The sequence below is a fragment of the Monoraphidium neglectum genome, assembly GCF_000611645.1.
Source record: "Monoraphidium neglectum strain SAG 48.87 unplaced genomic scaffold scaffold00007, whole genome shotgun sequence".
Lineage (NCBI taxonomy): Eukaryota > Viridiplantae > Chlorophyta > Chlorophyceae > Sphaeropleales > Selenastraceae > Monoraphidium > Monoraphidium neglectum.
The window spans coordinates 29,992-51,309 of NW_014013619.1; the positions used below are offsets into that span (position 1 = coordinate 29,992).

The 21,318-nt window shown below is 61.7% G+C and overlaps 5 protein-coding genes across 5 annotated transcripts in view; 2 read left to right on the top strand and 3 right to left on the bottom strand.

Annotated features, from left to right (window-relative positions):
- The window catches only part of MNEG_0100 (transglutaminase domain protein), a gene marked incomplete at both ends in the record, with an annotated part of 3,159 nt that extends 1,239 nt beyond the window's left edge, over positions 1-1,920 (top strand). Inside the window, 4 exons of the mRNA XM_014051412.1 lie at positions 240-420; positions 653-757; positions 1,254-1,373; positions 1,817-1,920. Coding sequence (XP_013906866.1) covers positions 240-420; positions 653-757; positions 1,254-1,373; positions 1,817-1,920 — 510 coding nt within the window. The remainder of the gene's footprint in view (positions 1-239; positions 421-652; positions 758-1,253; positions 1,374-1,816) is intronic.
- A 1,434-nt stretch (positions 1,921-3,354) lies between these two features.
- Positions 3,355-4,221, bottom strand: MNEG_0101 (hypothetical protein; the record flags this gene model as incomplete). The annotated part of the gene is made up of 1 exon (XM_014051413.1): positions 3,355-4,221. The coding sequence occupies one exon, from the start codon at positions 4,219-4,221 to the stop codon at positions 3,355-3,357; it is 867 nt and encodes a 288-aa protein (XP_013906867.1).
- A 3,112-nt stretch (positions 4,222-7,333) lies between these two features.
- Positions 7,334-12,275, top strand: MNEG_0102 (hypothetical protein; the record flags this gene model as incomplete). Its single annotated transcript, XM_014051414.1, has 10 exons — positions 7,334-8,324; positions 8,521-8,823; positions 8,993-9,124; positions 9,279-9,398; positions 9,614-9,800; positions 9,956-10,234; positions 10,419-11,285; positions 11,472-11,547; positions 11,711-11,886; positions 12,092-12,275. The coding sequence occupies 10 exons, from the start codon at positions 7,334-7,336 to the stop codon at positions 12,273-12,275; spliced, it is 3,315 nt and encodes a 1,104-aa protein (XP_013906868.1).
- A 4,530-nt stretch (positions 12,276-16,805) lies between these two features.
- MNEG_0103 (hypothetical protein) lies at positions 16,806-17,273 on the bottom strand (the record flags this gene model as incomplete). Its single annotated transcript, XM_014051415.1, has 1 exon — positions 16,806-17,273. The coding sequence occupies one exon, from the start codon at positions 17,271-17,273 to the stop codon at positions 16,806-16,808; it is 468 nt and encodes a 155-aa protein (XP_013906869.1).
- A 3,474-nt stretch (positions 17,274-20,747) lies between these two features.
- Positions 20,748-21,273, bottom strand: MNEG_0104 (hypothetical protein; the record flags this gene model as incomplete). Its single annotated transcript, XM_014051416.1, has 2 exons — positions 20,748-20,838; positions 21,185-21,273. 2 exons carry the CDS (start codon positions 21,271-21,273, stop codon positions 20,748-20,750), a joined length of 180 nt encoding a protein of 59 aa, XP_013906870.1.
- Positions 21,274-21,318: the final 45 nt, after the last annotated feature.

Here is a 21,318-nt window from a genome sequence, read left to right on the forward strand (position 1 = left end):
GGGGGGGGGGGGGCGGGGGGAGCGGGGGCCGCGGCGGGGCCGGGGCGTGGGCGCCGGCCGCAAGAGGCCGGCCGATATGATACCAAGCCGCCGGCTATCTCGGGCGACTGATCAACGGGACGGCGTGATGGATCGCGCGTCTCGCCACGTTCGGGCTGCCGCCACCAACTGCAAACCGCCCTCCTTCCCCTAGCACACACTCATGCGCCGCCCCGCCTCCCAACCTATAAACCCCCCAGATCATAAACCGCGACGTGTGGGCGCTCTTCTCCGACCCCCCCATCCACTTTGTCCCGGACCAAGCCCCCGAGATCCTGTCGCCCGCCCAAGTCATCGCGGCCGGCTTCGCCTCGTGCTCGGGGCTGTCCATCTTCTTGGCCAGCGCGTGCCGGGCCGTGGGCATACCTGCGCGCGTCGCGGGTGCGCTGCGCACGCTCTGCACGCTCTGCACGCGTTCTTGCCCTTTGCTACCTCTCCCTCCCCACGCTCGAGTAGTGTGCTCTGCCTGTCGTCGGACTGCCAGCGCGCACCCATGGACTGCCTCACGCCGCGGCGCATTGCAGCCGTGCCCTGCGCGGGCGGCGGTGGGTTCAGCACGGGCCTGCACGCGACAATGACCCCAGCTTTATGGCGGCCACCACCAAATCGCCAGGCACCCCCAGCTGGGTGGAGGACCGGCGGGATCTTTCCAAAGGCGACCGCTTCAACAACCACAATTGGGTGGAGGTGTGGGACGGCGGCGCCTGGTCCTTCACGGGTGCGCGCGTGCATGCGCTAGAGGGCCGGCACGCATCGCTTACTTGGGGCCCACCCTGTTTGGAAGCTGCGCCGCGCGAGCACGCCTGCTGGACCTCCCCCCGCGACGAGTGTAGTGTGCGCAGGTCCAGTCGCAGGCGTGCGAGCGGCGCCAACGAGGAACGGGTATGGCCAGAGGCGACGTCCCATTCCGTGCCAGCTGCGGAGGCTCCACAAACCCTGCATTGAAAGCGGCCGGCCGAGCTGCCACTCTCGCAAAGCAATCCAGCATTTGGGAGCAAACCCCCTTTTGGACCAGAGATCACATACACCTTGTGCTCCCTCCCCTGACCCCCACACCCCCCCCCTCCTCCCAAGCCGGCCCCAATGTAGTGTTACAAACCCACTGACAAAGCCCAGCCCCGGACTTGATCTAACCAGGCCACACGAGCTCCTTTGACAACCCTCTCGCTCCAAGCGCACCCTACAACTCGTCCCACCCTATCCCACACCGACAGGCGCCTGCGAGTACCGGCCAGAGGGCCTCAACCGCACCTGGTTCTTCCCTCAGCCCGCCAAGAGCGCGCTGCCGGGCAGCACTATGCACGCGATCTACGCCGCCTCGTACCAGACAACAGGTGCAGGGCGCCCCCCACCTTGCACAGCCCTTCACGATCTGGGGTGCACGCCAGGACGGGGCTTGGTCTGGGGGCAGGCCGCGCGCGCGCGCTGCCTTGGCTGCAAGCATGTCGTACGCGTTCTGAGGCATGCATTTGGCACATGCCTGGGCGCCTGTGTGGCCGCAGCGCCGCGCACACCCTACTGCTGTCACAAATTTGATGCATACCCTAAGCAGCGAACCAACCACAACCGGGAGTACGACTCAGGCCCATCCTGCAATCTACTTGAGTGGCACCCCCAACACACACCCATCACGGACACACACACACACGCACGCACGCACGCACGCGCGCGCGCACACACACACACACACACACACACACACACACACACACACACACACACACACACACACAAATTCCACTGCGTGGAATCATTCGCGCTCGTCTCCATGGCGCAGGCTTGACCTTCCCTCTGGCGTGGGCTCCGCAAGACCGGGAAGTCCCCGCTGTGGACGTGACCCAGGGCTACATCGATGCAGAGGAGCCAGGACCCCCCAGCTAGCATTGCAGCCAGGCCACCGCAGCAAATCATGCCTCGGCCAGCCACTTCCTCGAGGGTGACCCTGCACCACTGCGGCCGCAGCCCGCAGTTCTGCCTGCACCGCAGCCCAGGCAGCCGTGCTGTCGCCAGCCGGTGGCGGTGGCGGCGCCTGGCTAGAAGGCGGCTTTGCCCACGTGGACCCTCTCTGCCAGGGTGGTTGATACCCCTTAACGCAGTCGTGCTGTCGCCCCTGGAACCGGCTGTCCTAGACATGCTTGCACTCAATAATAGCAACGCCCACGCAGCCCACCTGATCTCCGATTGATTCAGGCGTCCAAGCGCTGGCAAAAGCGACTGACAGCAGCTGTGGCACCAGCTTGCTTGCAGACGCCAAAATGTTTATCACCTCTCTCGCACCAAACCCCTGCGCGGCTTTGTACAAGCCAGGGCCATGTACAAAGCCAGGCGTGTCCTTGTGATCGCATGGCAACCCCGCTTTGCTGCAGCTGAGCGGGTTCTCTTGACTTTGCGTTTTTCCAGCACCTTCATCGCACAACAGTTTGGGTAACTTCAAAGCAAAAGAAAGGGTGTGTCCTTAAAAAATTGCAGTGCAAAAGATGTCGTTCTGTGCAATCGCATCAGGGTCAGATCAAGGGGAGGTCTTTCAGGTTCAGGGGTGGGCGTGTCGCATCTTGTCCGAATGGCGACTTACCTCGCTCTGCGTCCCTCTCGCGCAACTTTCTGGCAACTGCGCACGCTGGAAGCCAGGGTATGTTGCTAGTTTATTAGCCTTTTTTGGACTTCATTTGAGTGTTTTTTCCTGCATGCGCGCACGGGGGGGATGAAGGGAAGGGTCTATTAGCGGTAGCAGCTATTGCAAGCCTGGGCTTGCTTGCTCCTCCTGTAAAGACTCGGCTGAAGCTGTCGCAGATTTCAAGCCTTGAAGTGTCAACTCAATTTATATCCTGCCAGAAGCCAACACATGCACTATCTTCTTCAAATTGGTTTGCGTGGGGTAAGGTGGCTGAGTGACTGGGATGCTGGGAAAAATATAGCCAGACGTTTGCGGTGGTGGCTGCTTTGCTTGCATTGCAGCAGCCACTGTGGTGCGATTACATGGTCAGAAGACGCTGATGCACTTCACCTGGAAATAATTGCATTTTGGGCCACCAACGGCGCCCTGGACAGTGTTTAGGAGCAGACCAGCAGCGCAGGTTGCGCCGCCAAAGCCGCCGGCAGTCGTGTTTACGAGGGCGCCAGTCACGCTGTCGCTCCATCTCCGGCGCCAGTAGCATTGTTCGCTTTTCTACCAACCGCACCAGTCACCGACACCGGTGGCAGCGCCCTCGACAAGGCCGCAAAACGCAAAGCCGGTGACTGTGTTGGCGGCGCGAGCACCAGCGTTGGAGGTGATGCCACAAGTGCCGCGAGCGAGGCCGTTGGCGGTGCTGCCAGTCACACCCCCAGCTGGCTGAGGCGGCGGCCGGCAGGTCCGCTGTTCAAGCCACCAACAGTGCTGGCGGTAGATCTTGCAGTGTTGTCAGCAACGCTGTCGATGTAGAAGGTGTTCGCGATGCCCCCGTTGGCGAGTCTGATTGTGGAAGTGGTGGCAGTTTGGCCGACGGAGTTGATGAGGGGCACCCCGCTGCCGCCGCACGTCACGCCCTTGACACCGTCCTGGGCGGTGAAAACTGCACCAACAGCAGCTGCACCCACAGGGCCTCGGACGGCGCTGAAGACGGTGCTAGGGACGGTGCCGGTGACTTTTGGCACACCACCAATTGTGCCCGAGGCGGTGTTGATGACCAAGCCTGCGGCGGTGTTCGAGGCGCCGCCAGTGAGGCCGCTGACGGTGCCAGTCGCACCAGTACGCTGGTTGAGGTTGCTGGCAGTGCTGGCGGCATCTGCCGCAGCGTTGGTGGCGGTTCTGGCGGTGGTGGCGGCGGCCGACGTCCCTGTGAAGATGAAGGTGTCCGCGGTAAAGATGGCATTCCTGGCTGCAGGATCGGTGGGGGGTACCCTGCTGCCATCGCACGCCACGCCATCCACTGCAACACCCGCCGCGCCCGCTGCGCCACTGGGGCCGCCTTGGGCGGTGGTGACTACAGTTTCGCCACTGCCCGCCGCGCCACCAACGGTGTTTGTGGGGGTGCTGGTGAGCACGCCCGTGGCGGTGTTAGAGGCGCCGCCGGTGATGACGCCGTTGACAGTGCCAGTCGTGCCACTCAGCTGGCGCAGCGCGCGGCGGGCGCTGGCCTCAACGGGAGGCATCGCCAGGCATAGCGCAGCCATGACCGCCGCGGTGACGAGGGCGCGGCCCATGTTGGAGGGAGATGTCGTACCCTGCCAGATCATGTAGTTGTGGTGGAGGTGAGCAGAAAGGGTGGGTTAAGGAGGTGAATGGGGGTGAGGGGGGTCAGGAGGGCAGGGCAGGCACCATGCATCATGGCCCAGGTCGGTGGGGCTCAGCACTGCCGGCCACGCACCTGGTTGCTGGGCCCCGTACAGCTCACTTTACACAATAAACAACAGTTTTTCCGTGGACGCCGTAATCTAGCCGCTGCCAGCATACGCACCCACCTGATGTGGCCACGGAGCGTAACTTCTACTTTTGGAGATCGTAGAGGGGTGTGAGGAGGGTGGTTAGGGTGATGGAAAATTCAATAATGTTTTTGCGGACTGCTGAAGTTCAAGCTCCTGATGCTCAGTAAAAGCGGGTGCACACCCCGCTCCTGTTTTCAACCTCAACCACGACACGGCTGGCACAGGCCCCCTAACACGGGATGCCGCTGCAATTGAGGTGGAAACAACCTGTGGTAGCAATTTGCCTGGCCCCCCGGCCTCATCCCACAGCCCCTTTTGCACAGGGGCCAGATGTACATCGGGCGGGGCTATGACACCTGTGACTGAGTGACATCAGGACGCCGCAGCAATCACGCCCACAGCGCAACAGTGATATGGTTTGTACTTGAAAGCCAGCACAGCTTCACGGAATGGAAAAATTTCACATCATCCTACCAAGGCAAGCCACGTACGGCATTCATGCTGGAGACACTGCCTGCGTACGCGTGGTCGGGCGCGAGCAGCAGGGCCACCATGATTATTGGTGGATGGTGGGACAGGAGCTGCCGTGCCAGCTGCCAGCACGCCCAGGTCAGGCCTGTGCTGCTGAGCATTTCAAACCACTTACATGGCACAAACAGGTTTGGGCCATCCCTACCTGCGCCGCTTCCTGTGCTTGGGGCTGCGATGCAAAGGACCTGGCAACTTGTCACCAGTCAGCCACGGGCAGATGGATTTGCTCGCACACATTAGGACAGGTGCTCACCCCCTGTCAACCCGACCCCTGATGGTGTCCAGGCTGACTAAGACATACACCATTGGTCTTGCCCTTGATTGTCATGAGGCGTTGTTGCGAGCGGGCACGTGCAGACAATCAAAGTACACCTCAACTACCTTGGAGTCGTAGTCGGCCGTCACCGTCTCACCGGGGATCCGAAGGAACAAGTGCGGCAAGCAGCAGAGTGCACAAAGCGAGTGGGGTATCCCTGCCCGTAACCTTTCCACTGTACTTGCACCACAATCACCAGACAACTAGCATCTCAAAAAAGCGCTGCGGCTGTCACACACCTCCATGGGTTGTCAACCGTGGGATGACCGACATTGGCCGCCACCAATCCCAGAGACCGCGCACAAAATTTGTGACAACGCAAGCAACCATAATGCTGAAGCTTCATCTCTGCTCGCCGCCTCGGCACGATGTCACCTCTTGCCAGAGGCTTTGATCCTCAAGCAGGTGCCACTATGCCCAGAGCCTCGTCGTGCATGCCTGTGGCACACGTTGAGTCCCAACACGTTGAGTCCCAGCCCGCCCACCCTACCCCCCTCCAATATCGCCCCACTTCACCAGCCTCCCCCGGACCCCTCCCCCCCACCACACACATAACCACGGGGGATGGGTCCCCCTCCCCTTTGTGTGTGTTGGCGACCAGATGTTGAGCCGTTCACCGGCCAGCTGGGATCGTCGACCTTGAATTCCATCGCAAAAATGCTTGTGTGATGCACTGTTTATCAGAGGCCCAGAGGGCTGCAGGAGGCGGCGCAGCTTGGAGCTGTGCTGGGCGTGCAGTTGAGGGCGCAAAGCACCTGCTGAACCGGAACAAGCCGCACGTTGTCCGACATCCATCTTTTCACTAAATCTGTATGCCGAGTGACCTTCCATGGCCTTCCCGCGTGGCCGCCATTGGCCGGATAAGGCTTTCAACGCATGATTTTATCATTTATCTCGACCCTCCAAAGAATTTCGCTCAAGGCCGGCGCCTGGCTGAGCCGCTAGGCGGTGCCCTGTACGCGGGCGGCCCCCGATACCAAGCATGGGGACCGGGTGACGTCGCAGGGGTCAGAGGCTGAGAGTGATTACTCCCCCCCCCTGAACCATCATGCTACCTACAGCATGGTACCCCCTGCTTGATAAACCCCGCAAGGAAGGCAAGGGATCCAATTCCTTTACATGTGCGTGCACCGCTGTCCCGCTGGCATGGCCCGATCGCCGTTTCACGAGGCGCGAGTGATTTCACGCGTGGCAGGCTCCAACTGAAGGCACTGGTCGGGGCCCTCGGCACCAACCTGCATCATAGGATGTGTTGTGTGCTATATTGATGGCATGTGTGTTTCTCCCGTGGCAGCATCCCCTTGAAAAGTAGCAGAAACAGCATCCCCTGCTGGTGGCACCAGGCAGCCATAAGGCAACCGCTGGCCCGGAGCTCGCGTCAAGACTGACTGACGTCCCTAACAGTTTGCCGCCTTGCGCCGCTGCGCAGTACCCATGCCTTCGAGACCCAAGCAAGCCTGCACTCGCTGCACGGCGTGCTTGCCGTGGGCATGCGATGGCATTCACGCAGCTGTTCAAAGTGTTGACGCGATCCGCAGGAAGGCTACAATAGGACGGCACAGATATCCAACGTTCTTTATTGTTTGCTCAAAACGCGGTCGCTGTAGTCGGCCTTTCAACACGGCTCGAACGTCAAACATTCCGCATCTCTGGTGGCACGCGAAGCACTTACGTGAGCCACCCAAAGCTTGGTGACATGTAAACTTGACAATTCGCGCCGGTATCAGGGCTTCTCATGCGCAGGGTTCCTGTTGAGCACCTGGTGACTGCAACGGCCGACAGCTGTGCCAGCGGGCCTCCCCTCTTCAATTGGGTGGGGGCCCAAGCCTTTTAGCAGACGGTCAGCTCAGCCTTCTCCCTTCTGCTGGTCAGGGCAGTAGCACCCTCACACGCTCACGTCAGCAGCCACCCGTCACACCGCTTCCACTCACCCCTTCCCCCCAATGACTTCCCCCTCGCCCTTCCCGGCCCTTACGCATCTCCCTTGTCTCCCCCCCCCCCAGTCCCACTATGGCCCGCCACTCGATGGCGCTCGCCGCCGCCATGGCGGTGCTGCTGCTCGCAGCGCCGCTAGCCGCAGCGAGCGTTGACGCAGAGCGCACCGGCCGTGAGCTCCAGCAGCTCGATGGCATCCCGAGCGGCAGCCTCTTGGGCGGCCTCATCAACACAGTGAATGGCATCCTGAACTCCCTTCAGACCCTCAATTTGGGGTCCACCACCCCCATGATCCCTGTCGGCGGCCTATTTAGCGGCCTCCCGGTCCTGGGCGGCACCAACAGCACTGGCCTCCTCAATGGCATCCTTGGCCCCGTCGCCGGCCTCCTTGGCTCCAACTCTACCGGGCTCGTCAACACTCTCACTGGCCTCACCGGCGGCGGCCTCCTGGGTACCGTTACCGGCACCTCTGGCGCTACCGGCGGCCTCCTGAGCGGCCTGACGGGCGGCCTCGCCGGCGGTCTCGTTGGGGGCGTCACCGACGTCCTCGGCAACATCCTCTCCGGCTCCACCTCCGGCCTCCTGTCCGGCACCGTCGGCGGCCTCCCCTTGGTCGGCGGCCTGTTTGGCCCCGTCTCCGGCGTCCCGGTCCCTGGCGGCCTGCTCAACAGCACCCAGCTGAGAGGCCGCCCTGTCGTGGGCAGCCCCGTGGGCAACGTCCCTGTCGTCGGCAATGGCGGGCTCCTCACCAACCTCCTGGGCCTCGCGTCCGGCGACCTCCTGGGTGGCGGTGGCCTCAACGCTGTCCTGAACGGTGTCCTGAACAATGCTGTGGGCCCCGTGCTGGAGACTGCGGCTGGCCTTCTGCCCGGCGTCACCAACGCTCTCCCCCTGGGCATCCTTGGCGGCAACCAGAGCTTCATCCTGGCACCCACTGACGCCTCGTTCATCGGCGGCAAGGGTGCGCTGCTGTCGAGCGTGCTGTCCCTCAACCCCAACGCCCTGCTCTCTGTTGGGGGCATCACCAAGCTCCCCGACATTGGCAACATCACGGTCGGCGTCGATGGCAGCTTCCTCTACAACGGGCCCAACCTCAACGGTGAGAGCAAGAAGACCACGCGGGATTGGTATGCAACATCACGACGGTAATGCGCATCTCGATGACTGTTTCAAGCCGAAGTGACACGCTGCACGAGGCTCTGTGTCTCCCTTGCAGTGTGTTTGTGCCATCGTCACAGGCAACACCTCACCACAGCGCTGAGTTGTGGCCCCCTGTGCTCACCTCTTCCCCGCAGGATCCACCAGCGTGTGCATCCAGGTCACCGACCTGCTATCCACCGCCCCTATCTGCATTGACCTAATCCGCAACCTGCAAATCCCCGCCGTCAGCGGCATCCTGCCCCTGGTGTTCAGTAACAAGACCGTTATTGACCTCAAGGGCGGCACCAACTTCACCGGCAACCTGCTCAGCGGCGTGATCTCGCCCAACCTCAACCTGGGTGGCATCCTCAGCGTTGCGGGCCTCGGCGTCCTGCCCGATGTTGGCACCATCAACATCAACAAGGATGGCACCTTCACCTTCAACGGCATCCTGAACGGTGGGCGTTGAGGGCGGCAAGAAAACAAAGAGCTGAAATGGCTGACAGCCTGCCACTGCCAGCTTGTTTCTGTCAGCATGTGCCCTGTCCTGCCTTGCCTTCCAACACGGCATACCTTTTTTCAACTCTTGACCTTCCACTGACTGGACCCTCGCTGTTGCACTTGCAGGCACCACCATGTTCTGCGCGGTCGTCACCGACACGCTCTCGACCCTGCCGCTGTGCCAGACGATCTCCAACCTGCTGCCAGCTCTGCCTGAGATCCCCCTGCCCGTCTGCCTCCCCGGCTGCCTCAACGGCGGTGAGCTGCCATGACAGACCAGCTGGTTTTGCTGACATTCTCAGCTAGCCGGGTCCCTCAAAACAATGCGGCAAAATCATGTATGGCAATCGCTCCCTGCCACTCGTGCACGTCTTGGCAACCGCAAAAACAATGATCATGCACTCCCTCCCAGGTGTCTGCAACGGCCTGCTCAGCTGCAACTGCACTGGCACAGGTTTTGCGGACAACATCTGCTCCACCCCTGTCAGTAACAACACTGTTGGTAGCAACACCACTGTTAACACCACCGTCCGTGAGTGCACATCCCTAGGATTTGGGTTAATGATGGAGCTGGACAAGTACAGCAAACAATGAGCTTTCAATCATCACCAGGATGTGCTTGAAATGAGTGGTGATCCTCAATCGACACCCAGTGCCCCACAATCTATGCCATCGCATGGACGACACCAGAAAAACGCTTGACTCAACATCCTCCCTCCTACCTCCCCTCCTCACCACAATCTGCAGCCCCGGCAGGCACCACCCCCGATGTCACGTTTATCTGCCCTCGCGACGGAGTGTGCAAGATTGCCGCGCCCGGCGTGCTCAAGGGTGCGCCCGGCCCCAACGGCTTCGTGGTTGCCTCTTCCTCCAAGCCCGGTGTGGGGACGCTCGGCGTGACCTCCGATGGCGCTATCACGTTCATCCCGCCGCTGTGAGTGCTGCCTAGTACAATGGGAAGAATTGTTGGCTGCCAAATAGGATGGAACTGCATGCACGGTGACCAGGGCTTGGATTGTAGAAGTCGCCTTGCCCACAATTTGCAGGTTGTTTACTCTCTTGCTTTGTACAAAACCTCTTTTGATGCAGGGACTTTGCCGGCAATACGACCTTCACCTCTCTGGTCACCAACGGCACCCTGGCCAAGAACCTCTTGATCCAGCTGTCCGTCACCGACCCCGCGCCCCCGGCCCCCACCGCTGGCGACGACACGTTCAACTGCCCCTTCAACGCTGACTGCGTGATTGCCGCGCCCGGTGTGCTCGCCAATGACGCGACCACCAACCCCGGTGGCAAGGTTATTGTGGTCAGCAACACCGGCAATGTCACCGTGACCCCCGCGGGTGCCATCACCCTGAAGCTCGTCCCGTGAGTGCGGTTGATCTTAAGATCTGGGCTTGGTGTCATGCTCAGACCCCCCCCCCATCGACGTCAGGGTAAAACACAGGGCATGGGCAGCGGCTTTGCAAAATTATTCATGTGGGTTGCGCCTCATGTGGGGCCTGACCTCTGCACCCACCCACCCTTGATGCTTGCCCTCCTCCCTATTCAGGGGCTTTGCTGGTGACGTGGTGTTCAACTACACCATCGACGACGGTGTCTCCATCAAGCCCGTCACTGCCAAGGTCACCCTGGTTGTCCCCGGCTCCGACACTGCTGGCGGCGTTACCGCTGTTGCCAACAGCTTCCTGCTGCTGGTGCCTGCTGATGGCACCGCCAACAATGCCAGGTGCCCGGACCCGACCCCCGGCCTGGCCGAGATTGTCAACGCTGCTGTGGCCAAGATCAAGACCGTTGCCGGCCTGACCAGTGTCAATGGCGCGTTCTCTAGGTGTGACCTCCTGGACCAAGGCAAGGTTCTGGTCACCATCATCTTCACCATCAATGCCCCCACCGCCGCGCCCATCAACACTGCTCTGGCCGGCATCAACTCGCCCCCCGTCGTCGGCACTGCTGCGGCTGGTGACAACATCTGCACCTCCACCCTGCTCGGCTCGCTGTGCAACGGCACCGTCTTCACCGGCCTCAAGGTCACCGACGGCTGCGCCACGACTGCGCAGCAGTGCGTCCCCCAGACCCTGCGCCAGAAGCGCTGCGTTGTGGACGGCCCCGCCATTGGTGGCTACACGTTCATCCGCGCGGCCGGCCGCGTCGCGCCCTTCGTCGACGCGAACGCCGAGATCGTCGCGACCGACGGCGAGATTACCGCCGACATCGGGGGCGGCCGCCGCCTGCTCCAGAAGGTCCGCCAGGCCACCTTTGAGGCGTGCTGCGTGAGCCCCAAGCAGAGGGAGCCCCCGACCGGCACCGCCTCCACCTGCAAGAAGATCAACGTTGGCAAGAAGTTCACCAGCCTGGCCCGCTTCAAGCCCACGACCTGCAAGTGTGCCAACGTCCGCGAGTTCGTCCAGGGCGCCATGTGAGTAGTGGATGTGCATCAGAGGCATGGCGTGTGGCACGAGTGCAAGGCTATGTTGTAGGGCCCAGCAGCTGGATCATTGCCGCATGTGGCCGCTGTTCAAGGCCTGGAATTTGGTGGATGCTGTAAAGGGGTGAAGAGACCACGCGGCAAGCACTGATGGCTACCCCCCTACGCACTCCACAGGACCACCAAGCTGCCCAAGATCAATGTCACCCATATCCCGGCCAACTACCCCTTCAGTGTTGGGTTCGCTGCTAAGGTGTGTGGTGACCCCTCCCCCCGCTGTTGTATGGAGGCTGGACCCTTGCAATGGCAAACGTGTTTCAATTGACTTGTGCATGCATCGGCAAAGCAGCCCTCCGGCTGCTCGCAATCATTATTATATGCCCAACCCCTAACCTGCTTTACTCCGACTTGCTCAGGTGTGCGTCCCCAAGCCGACCAAGAGCAACCCCCTCAAGTGCACCAACAAGTACCTCACTGCCGGTGCTGCCACCGCCACTTGTAACAACGGCACCCTGGGTCTGGAGTTCGAGTCGGTGCAGCGCTTTGTCATCGGTCGCCAGCACACCGTCATCGCGACCTGCACCAAGAGCAGGTGTGTGGTGCCCAAAGTTGGCTGGTATTGAGGCGCTGCTATGACTGGATGACGAGGGCAATTGCCAGATTCGAAGCACCCCCATTGCCACCTCGCCTCCTTGACTGGTCGAGGTGACCGCAGCAGCTGTCGGAGATGGGAGTGGCCACTGCAATAACACGCTTCTGACCGTCCACCCATTGGCCCTTCCAACCATTTGCTGCAGGTTCAACGACATATCGTCGTGCGCCATTCCCAGCGACTCCACCGTCACCCCCACTCTGTCCGGTGGTGTCAAGATCACCAACAAGGACTTTGACGCCGGCTGTGTGTGCAAGTCGACTGGCCGCAAGCCGGTGCTGAACCTCATCACCACCGACGTCCTCGTGGGCCAGCAGTGCCTTGCATAAGCACTGGCGCAAGCTGGGCGACCCTGCACCATCAACGCACATTGCCACGAGCACGGGCCGGGGGCGGCCGCCTGCATAGCGGAGGCCAGGCACCCCGCCCCGTGCGGCGTGCATGTCCACGCCGCGGTGGCGGTCGCCAGCGCGCAGTTCCAGGCCCTGCTCGTCAAGTCGCTTTGCGCCTGCGGGAACGGCCTCGCAGATGCGTGGTGCGGCTTCGTCGGGCACGCGCCTGCCCTGCTGCGGCGCTGCGACGCGGCAATGTCGGAGCTCAATCGGCGGCGGGCGCGGGGCCTGCGGCGGTGCAGCCTGCGGCAGGGCAAGGGGCGGTCGGGCGCGGAGGACGCCTGGGCGGGCCAAGCAGCAGCTGCGGAGGACGCGCGCGCCGACGGCTTGCACGACATGTGCGTGGCTCTGCTCGTGATCTTGACCAACTTCCTGCTGCTGCGGGCGCCAGATGGGGACGAGCGGGACTGGTTGTGACGGCATCCCCGGTCAGCGGCAGCGACAGCCTGGGCCCCGCTGGCGGCGGCGGCGGCAGGGGCCAATCAGGGGGCCCTGGCCATGGAGTTGCAGCCGGCAGCCAATGGGACGCCCTCGCCGCGGCTCTCGCAGAGATCGGCGGCTGCGCAGAGCTGGCCACTCGCTCGCGGCTGGCCCTGGCGGTGGTCGAGGCGCGGAGCGCCGTCGATGTGGCGCGGGCGGCGCGCGGCGGCCCCGGCGGCGCGGATGAGCGCGCGCAGCTGCTGTTGGAGTGCCTGCTTGCACGGCAGTTGGAGGGTGCGGCCATGCGTATCATTTTGTCGGACGGCGGCGGGCGCGGCGCATTCGGGATCAGCGATCTGCGGGCGAAGCTGTTGCGGCGTTTGCAGCACCGGCGGCATCACAATCACGCGGAGTCGTTGCCGGCGGACAAAGCATAAGCAAGCAGGGTGGCAGCTTGGGTTGATCCAGAGGCGCGGGCCGAGAGGGTTGCGCGGCAGCAGCAGCTGTTCGATCAGCAGGAGCAGCAGCCCGTTCAGCAGCAGCAGCAGCAGCAGCAGCAGCAGCAGCAGCAGCAGCAGCAGCAGCAGCAGCAGCAGCAGCAGCAGCAGCAGCAGCAGCAGCAGCAGGAGAAAACTGAGGAGGAGGAGACGGCAGAGGAGGCGGCTGCAGGAGGAGCAAGCTCAGGCGCGCACAGACAGCGGACAGGGAAAGCAGCACCTGCTGTTCAACGGCATCTATTTGCCCTGGTGCGGACCTTGCCCAGCCCCGCGCTCGGCATCAATTCGCCACTATCGGACAATCAGAAGTGCAGCGTCTCCCCAGCAGCCGGCCGCGCGGGGTCTGCCCAGCGGGCGCCCGCAGGCTCGCTTGTCGCGCCGCGCCACGGCCTGGCAGAGATGCGTTCGATGCCCCCGACCGCCAGGCGGGCGACCTTGCCCGACTGCAGCTGATTTTGGAGTAGAGCGATTGGGAGGCGCGCGAAGTCAAAGGGGGCGCTGGGGCGCATTATGAACCCATCAGCCCCCCACAACTGCGTGGCGAGGTCGACAGGCGCAGCTCGCCGCGCCATTGCTGCGCGCTTTGCGGCAGGGCGTCCGCGCAGGGCGCGGCGCTGCGGCGCTGCGCGGGGTGCGGCGCGCTGACGGGTGTGCGCTACTGCAGCCAGGCCTGCTGCCGCAACCACTGGGTGCGGACGGGGCACCGGCAGCAGTGCGAGCAGGCGCAGCGGCTGCTGTGCAAGCAGCGGCAGCAGCAGCAGCAGCAGCAGCAGCAGCAGCAGCAGCAGCAGCAGCAGCAGCAGCAGCAGCAGCATGAGTGAGAGCAGCAGTTGCTTTAGACATTGTTTGAACGGGGCCCTGACATACATGTTGCTGTCATGCAGTGCATCTCCAGCCTGGTCATCAGCGTGCGGCCGCTGCCGGAATTGTACATGGGTCCAGATTTAGCCAACAGCATGCTTGGCTTGTGTCGGCTGTGCAGACAGTATTTGTAGTCCATTCAAACCTGTATTGCTCTCTCACTTGTGAATCAGTTGTGAGTCAATGCTGTTGTGGGAGACTGCCCGATTTTTGCGTGCCTGGTGCCTCATTACTATAGGGTTGGCTCCTGGAGCAGGAGACCACGCAATGTGGTAACAATTCAATTGAAGATGTGCAACAGGCAGGCCAGGTGGCAGCAAACCTGCCAGCTCCGCGGGCATGCAATGATGCACGCAGCAATAATTTCAAATCCAGGGGTAACAGCAAACAGCGCGTCAGAATGCAACAGGACGGTGAAAAGCGCCTGCGCTGGTGGGGCATGGGCCAAGTCCTCGTCACAGTCCCCTAGCCTGGACAGCCAGTTCGACCTCGGCAAACGCGATGAAGCTGCTGAGACAAAGTATAGGATTGTTACAAGATCCCGCGGTCGCCCGCTCCTGGAGCCATCCAGGCTCATGGGATATGACTGGGTAGCATCAGCATTGTGTGACAGAGATTCAAGGGGCCACGGTACAAAGAGAGGCTCAAGCAGCGCCTGCCAGCCAGGTGCACATGGCACCAGCGCACCTTGCTACAATATCACACAAACAGTGTGCAGTTGGTACAGCCGCATGCGACGTCGGCGGCAAGTCGGCCCTGCGAAGCATCAAGCCGGTCGAATCATTTCGAAATTCAGGTCAAGCCTCTTGTGACTCAAGCCGTTGTGTATCAAGCTTGGGCCACCACCAGCCCCGCGCAGCTGCGCCAAAAGCAACGACGGGCAAGTGCAAAGCCCCAGGGTGCGCCGCTAAACACAGCATTGCGGATCACCGCTGCACTTGCTTGTCAATCGCGCTGCGCCACCCTAAACAGGTGGCATGGGGGGGGCATGCGTTACTACTCAAAGACCCTCAGGAGGGAAGCGCAGCGCAAAGCTCAGCAGCAAGCGGCAAAAAGAGCCGGGAATGGTACAGCCTAACGGGACGGGACGCCTGCCCGGCGCCCGGCGTTTCGCACGCCCGGGGCCGCCGGGCTGCAGCAAGCGCGCTCCTCAGGCGCGCCCTGCGCGCAAAAAGTGCAACAGCAACAATGGCAGTGCACTGCTGAGCGTGTTGGGTGCAGGCAGAGCCGCCCTGCCTTTTGCTCCCTCAAGGTGTGGTGCACGCCAGAACGATGAGCGCACACAAGAGCTGAGCTTGCTGATGTGCTGTCATCAGGCGAGAGCAGCTAGACTGCTGACAGAGCGCGCCATTGTGAGTGTGTGAAGAATGACAAGGTCACAGGTGGAAATAGGGATAGGGGGATGATAGTGGAGTCCGAGGGATTGGACAGAATGGAAAGGACCGGTTTCAGCAAGCCAAGGAAACGTAAAAGAAGTGTAGACACAATTATCTCGAAGCCTTGACTGCACTCGGCCGCGATTTGCAGCAATCCCTGAAACATGCACTGCGGTTTTCAAACGTGCCCTGCACTTGTGCTCGCAAATCCTCCTGTATTGTAGTCACTGACACACTCATCTGAACCTTGAGCACAGGGTCCAGATGAAAAGGTGAGCTTTACACGCCTATCATATAGTCTGATGGCTCATCACGGCAAGCAATGCCAACTGCGCTGAATAACCACCCCTGCCCAAACCCAGTGCAGCACCCCCCCATACAAAGCAAAAGGGGTACTTGGAAACAAATACGCATGAATGTTCTGAGAAATGTGTGAAAGGTATCCGTGGGGCGCGGATGTAATCAACCTAGATGAGAAATGCGCCACAATCAGGGTTGCTGCGGGGCGCATGCGCCTCAAGGGCACCAGAGGGACCGGGAGGAGACTTGCCCTTGCAGGCGTATCTCTGCATCCATGTGCGCGCACGCGGTCGGCGCTCTGTCGGCGTTCGGCGCATGTCGGCACAAGCCGCTGACGAGCACAAACATGCTCGGCGCGCGCTCGCCACCACGAGCCCAACCAATGATGAGGACAGAGCTAGGACACAAGGGCAGTCATTTTGCCATGAGCGCACGCACAAATTCCCCCACGCCATCAAATGCGCCCGCGCCGGCAGCCACGCTCGCCAAACACCCGCACGGCACTTAGTCACGCAGTGATGCGTGCAGCCGCATCGGCCCGGCGAGCTGTGGGCATGCCCTCGACAGCGTGGCGCGGTTCAATTCATTCGCAGAGGTGCATGCGCCACCTGGGTGCAACAGCAACCGCTGCATAGTAAGATGCAGGAATATCCGTTCCAGCTCGTGCATGGCGCTGACGCCGGCGCATCTGCGTTTTGCGTGCAGCCCAGACGTGCCAGTAGGATGCACAAATGCTGCACCAAGACCCAGGTGCCCCGTACATTGTGTGGGCGCGTATGTGTTTCAACTCAGGCTCCAATTGAAAAATAAAGTTTGTGGGCAGCGCCTCAAGCTGCGGGACATTCGCGAGCACAGGAGCCGGTGCTGCAGTGCCTGTACATGAAGGGCGCGCGCGCGCGGCGCGCCGTCGGCGCGGCGCTCATGCGCACAGCGCTGGTAAATGGGCCCTGGCTGAGGTGGTCGCGGTAGCGGTGGCTGCCTGGCTGCGGTACTGATGATGGGCGCGCTGCAAGTCACAGGGTGCAAGTCACGCCATTGATCACCATCGTGGCCTGGTTGGCTGCAAGACCAGCCGCGCCCGCTGCGCCGCTGGCGGCGTTTTGGGTGGTGGTGGCGACGGTTCCAACAATGCCGGTCGCACCACCAACGGTGTTTGTGGCGGTGTTGGTGAGTATGCCGGCGGCCGTGTTGGCGCCGGCGACGGCGCCTGTTGCAGTGTTTGTGAGAGCGGTGCCTGCGTCCTGCACACTGGTGACTGTTCCCTGGGCCGTGTTCACCAGAGAGCCGGCCGTGGCAGTTGTGCCAGTCGCGGCATTCGTGGCAGTCGTGATGAGGGCGTTTGTTGCGCCACCAGTGGCGGTGTTGACGGTGCCAAGCACCCCACCCAGCTGGCGCAGCGCGCGGCCGGCGCTCGCCTCGACGGCAGGCGCTGTCAGGCACAGCGCCAAGACCGCTGCGATCACAAAAAAGGCACGGCCCATGTTGAAGGGTGATGAATTGGCCTGCAAGGTTATCCAGGTGTGATGGAGGTCAGCAGAGGGGGTGGGGTGAGGAGGGGAAGGGGGGTCGGGAGGGCAGGTCCCAGCAGGCCGACAGCGCACCATCACGGCTCCGGTTGGTGGGCCTCGGCACTGCCCCCCATGCACGTGGTTGCTGGGGACCGTACAGAATAACATCGCACGAGAACAACTCCAAGGACGCCGATTTCGAGACGCTGCCAGCATATGCACTCACCTAATGTGGCTGCGAAGGGTTTTCTCCTGTGAAGATCGTAGCGGGGTTTGGAGAGGGCGATTCTTACTATGATCCAGCTGATTGTGGCTTCCCTGCTGACGTGCAAGCTTGAGATGCTCAGTAAACAGTAAACACCCCGGTCCTAATTTCCACGTGAAGGCGGACGCGGCCGGCGCAGGCCCCGTAAAACGGATAATACTGCTACGGGTACGGGCAGGGATACCCCGCTCGCTTTGTGCACTCCGCTGCTTGCCGCACACTTGCTCCTTTGATCCCCGGTGAGACGGTGACGGCCGACTACGACTCCAAGGTAGTGAGGTATACTTTTACTGCTACAAGCGAGGTGAGAATAACCTGTCCCAATAGTTCGCCTGGCCCCCGGCCTGGTCCCACAGCCCGTGGCTGTGACACCCATGGCATCAGGCCGTCGCATCAATTACTCCCAAAAAAGCACGGCGACAAGGTACTGGAAAGCCACGGCTGCTTCACAACACATACAATATCACCTCATTTCATCAAGGCAAGTAATACTGCATTCCTCCTGGAGACACTGCCTGCCTGAGCGAGTCCGAGCGACAGGGCCCCTTGTCTTACGTGATGATTGGAGGATGATGGCACAGCAGTTGGCGTGGCAGCTACCAGCATGCCCAGGTCAAGCCTGTGCCGCTGTGCCTTGCAAAGCAGTTGTATGGCACCAAGTTCGGACCATCACTACCTGCGCCGCTTCGCACCCTTGTGGCTGCGATTCAGAGGGCCTGGCATCGTGTCACCGGGCAGCCACGGGCAGGTGCATTTGCTCACACGCATTAGGGCAGGTGCTCACACGCTGCCAACCTGACCCCCCCTGACGGTGTGTGGAGGTGCGGGCTGACTAAGAAATACTTCAGGGGTCTCTGCACTGCAATAGAAGTATACCTCAAATACCTTGGAGTCGGTAGTCGGCCGTCACAGTCTCACAGGGGACGTAAAGTGGCAAGTGGGGCGCAAGCAGCAGAGTGCTCAAAGCGAGTGGGTTATCCCTGCCTGTACCCGTTCCACCTGGACTCCGAAGTGGGGCATCCTAAGCAGATGCCACTTTGCCCAGAGCCTCACCACGCCTGCCTGTGGCACGGTTTGCGTCCCAGTTCGCCCAGCCTACCCCACCTCAGCGGTCCCCCGCTCCACCAGCCTCGCCGCGCCCCACCCAGCCTTGCCCCACCCACATTCCCCCCCATGGGAGCGAACTTTGTATGGGGGGAGGAAAGACAAGGGATGCCTGCGCCTCCATCCATGTCTGGTGGTGATGCCATTCAGTGGCCTGCTGCAGTTCTCAAACTTTTGAGTCCATCGCAAGAATGCTTGGGGGATTCACTTGTTGTCAGAGGCTCAGAGCGCTGCAGGCGGCATGGCAGGTGTGCCGGGCGTGCAGTTGAGAGGGCATAGCGGCCGAAGGATACGCGTGAAACGCCATGCGACAAGTCGAGACAGAGCGACGCTGAAAGCATCCAGGTACAGGCAGAGCTGCCCTCTTGCTCCCGCAAGCTGTGGTGCACGCCTGCACGCTGAGTGCACACAGGAGCGGTCACGAAGACTGAGCAGCCCGCCTGCTGGCAGTGCATGCGGTCGTGAGCGTATGAACGATGACGACGTCACAGCTACAAACCTAGAGACAGGGGGGTAATAGTAGAGACAGAGGGACGGAAGAGCATAGAAAAGAAGGACAATGACAACAAGACAAGCAAAGGTGACACACGCGCGTGTGCACATGTCGCAAGCCTTACCGGCACTCAACCGCAAACTGCAGCAACCATCTAAACACACACTCCAGGTCATCCTGCAGTCACTGATAGACTCTGTCAATGTATGAGTGAATATGGAGTACAGGGGCCGAGTGAAGATGAGAGCTTTACACGTCTACTATAGTTCTGACGCCTCGCCACAGCAAGCAGTATCAATCTGCAGAGTAACCACCCGTGCTCACGTCTAACACCACCCCATACAAAGTAAGAGCCCCGAAACGAATACGCATGGAACTCATGAAACAAGATGAAAAGGCGTCTGTGAGGCGCAGCTTGAATTAAAACTGATTGGCTAACGCGCCACGAAACAGGGCAGCAGCGGGGCGGATGCAGCTGCAGGCCTCTGCGCGGTAGGAGACTTGCTGGTACAAGCACATCTCTTTCGCCTCCGCGTGCATGAAGACACGCGGGCGCAAGCCGCTGACTGAACGACGAGACTGAATCGGCGTGCGTGCGCGTGCAGCAGGGTTGCCACGAGCCGAGCCGAAGTTAAGGACAGAGCTAGTACACAAGGGCAGTCGTTGGCCGTCGGCTCACACACAAATAGCCGCATCAAATGCCTGCGCCTGCGCGGGCAGCCGCGACCATCACGCCCACACGGCACCTTCTCATGCAAATGGATGCATCCAGCTGCGGCGGCCCGGCGAGCGGTGGGGATGCAATCGGCGGCATGGCGCGGTTCAGTCGTTTGCAGAGGTGAATGTGCCACCTCAATGCAACAGCTGCACTGTGAGATGCGGTGGTGCCCATCGCGGCTCGTGTGCAGCGCTGACGGCGTTTGTGCAGCACTGGCGACGACGCGTACGCAGCTGCATGCGTGCGCTCGCGTGCGGTCCAAATGTGCCAGTTGGATGCTCAACTGCTGGAACAAGGCCCGGGCTCCCCGGGCATTGTGAAGCATGGGGGCGCTTATGTTGTCAACTCAAGTTTCAATCGCATAACCTGCGTGATTCGTGGGCAGCGCCTTGGGCTGCTGGCTATTCAAAGACCAGCAGCCGGTGCTACGGTGGTGGTACAGGGCGCGCGGCGCGCCGTGGGTGCAGCGCTCACGCGCGCCGCGCTCATTCGGCGCTAGCAGTCACAGCGCAAGGCTTCCTCGCGCCGTGCCGCCTCGGTTGCGTTGTTCGCGCGAATGCTTGCGCGAAAGGGAGCCGACACCAGCCCATCTTGTAAAACAAGCTGTATTCCAGACGCGTGGCCATGCTTGTCAGCATCGCTCTTGTCATAAGCATAGTGCGGTCCAGACCGCTCGCGCCACCCTCCGCCAAAGCGGCAGCAGCGCCGTCCGCCGAGCGTGGCATGCGCGCATGGGCGGCGCGATCATGACGCCGCGGCATTGGCGCCGCCGTCGGCATGCGCGCGCCGCGCGGCGGGCGAGTGGACCCGGTCCGACGGCGCGCGCTGCTGGCACTGCGGGGATCTCGAACCTGGGGGGGCCGGTCCTCATCGCTTCTCGTACTTGCTGACAGAGAGCACCACCCATGTGCACAGCAGGAAGAACACGAAGAAGGCCCACACTATGGCGATGTTCATCCTGGGAGAGGGACGCGGGCGCACGGCAGACGCATTGAAGTTTCCGAGCGCGTGTCGCCGGGCGGCGCAGGCGCTGTGTCGCCGCTCGTCTCTGGCATAAAGTACGTGTGTGCGCCCTCAGATGCACGCGTGCCTCCCACGGAACCCAGCAGCAGCAGCTAAAGCGGGGCCTGCTGTCAGTTGAAAACACCCCAGAGTGAATAAACTGGGCCGGGTCACTCTACAAGACAAAACAGTGTGCGTAACATTATGTAGAGTGACCAGACCCGGCCCAGCCCCAAGCGTCCACACAGCGTGAACCCCTGCCAGCCCCGCCCCAGGGCTGGGCCCCCAGTCCATGGGCGCACCATATGGACTGCCCCGCCACCGCAAAGTACTGCAGCAGGGTCTTGCCCCCGATGAACCGCGGGTCGCGCAGGGCAAACTGGTTGACCATCACTGGGGGGTTTTGGGGGAGGTGGTGGGGCGGGGGGGGGGGGGG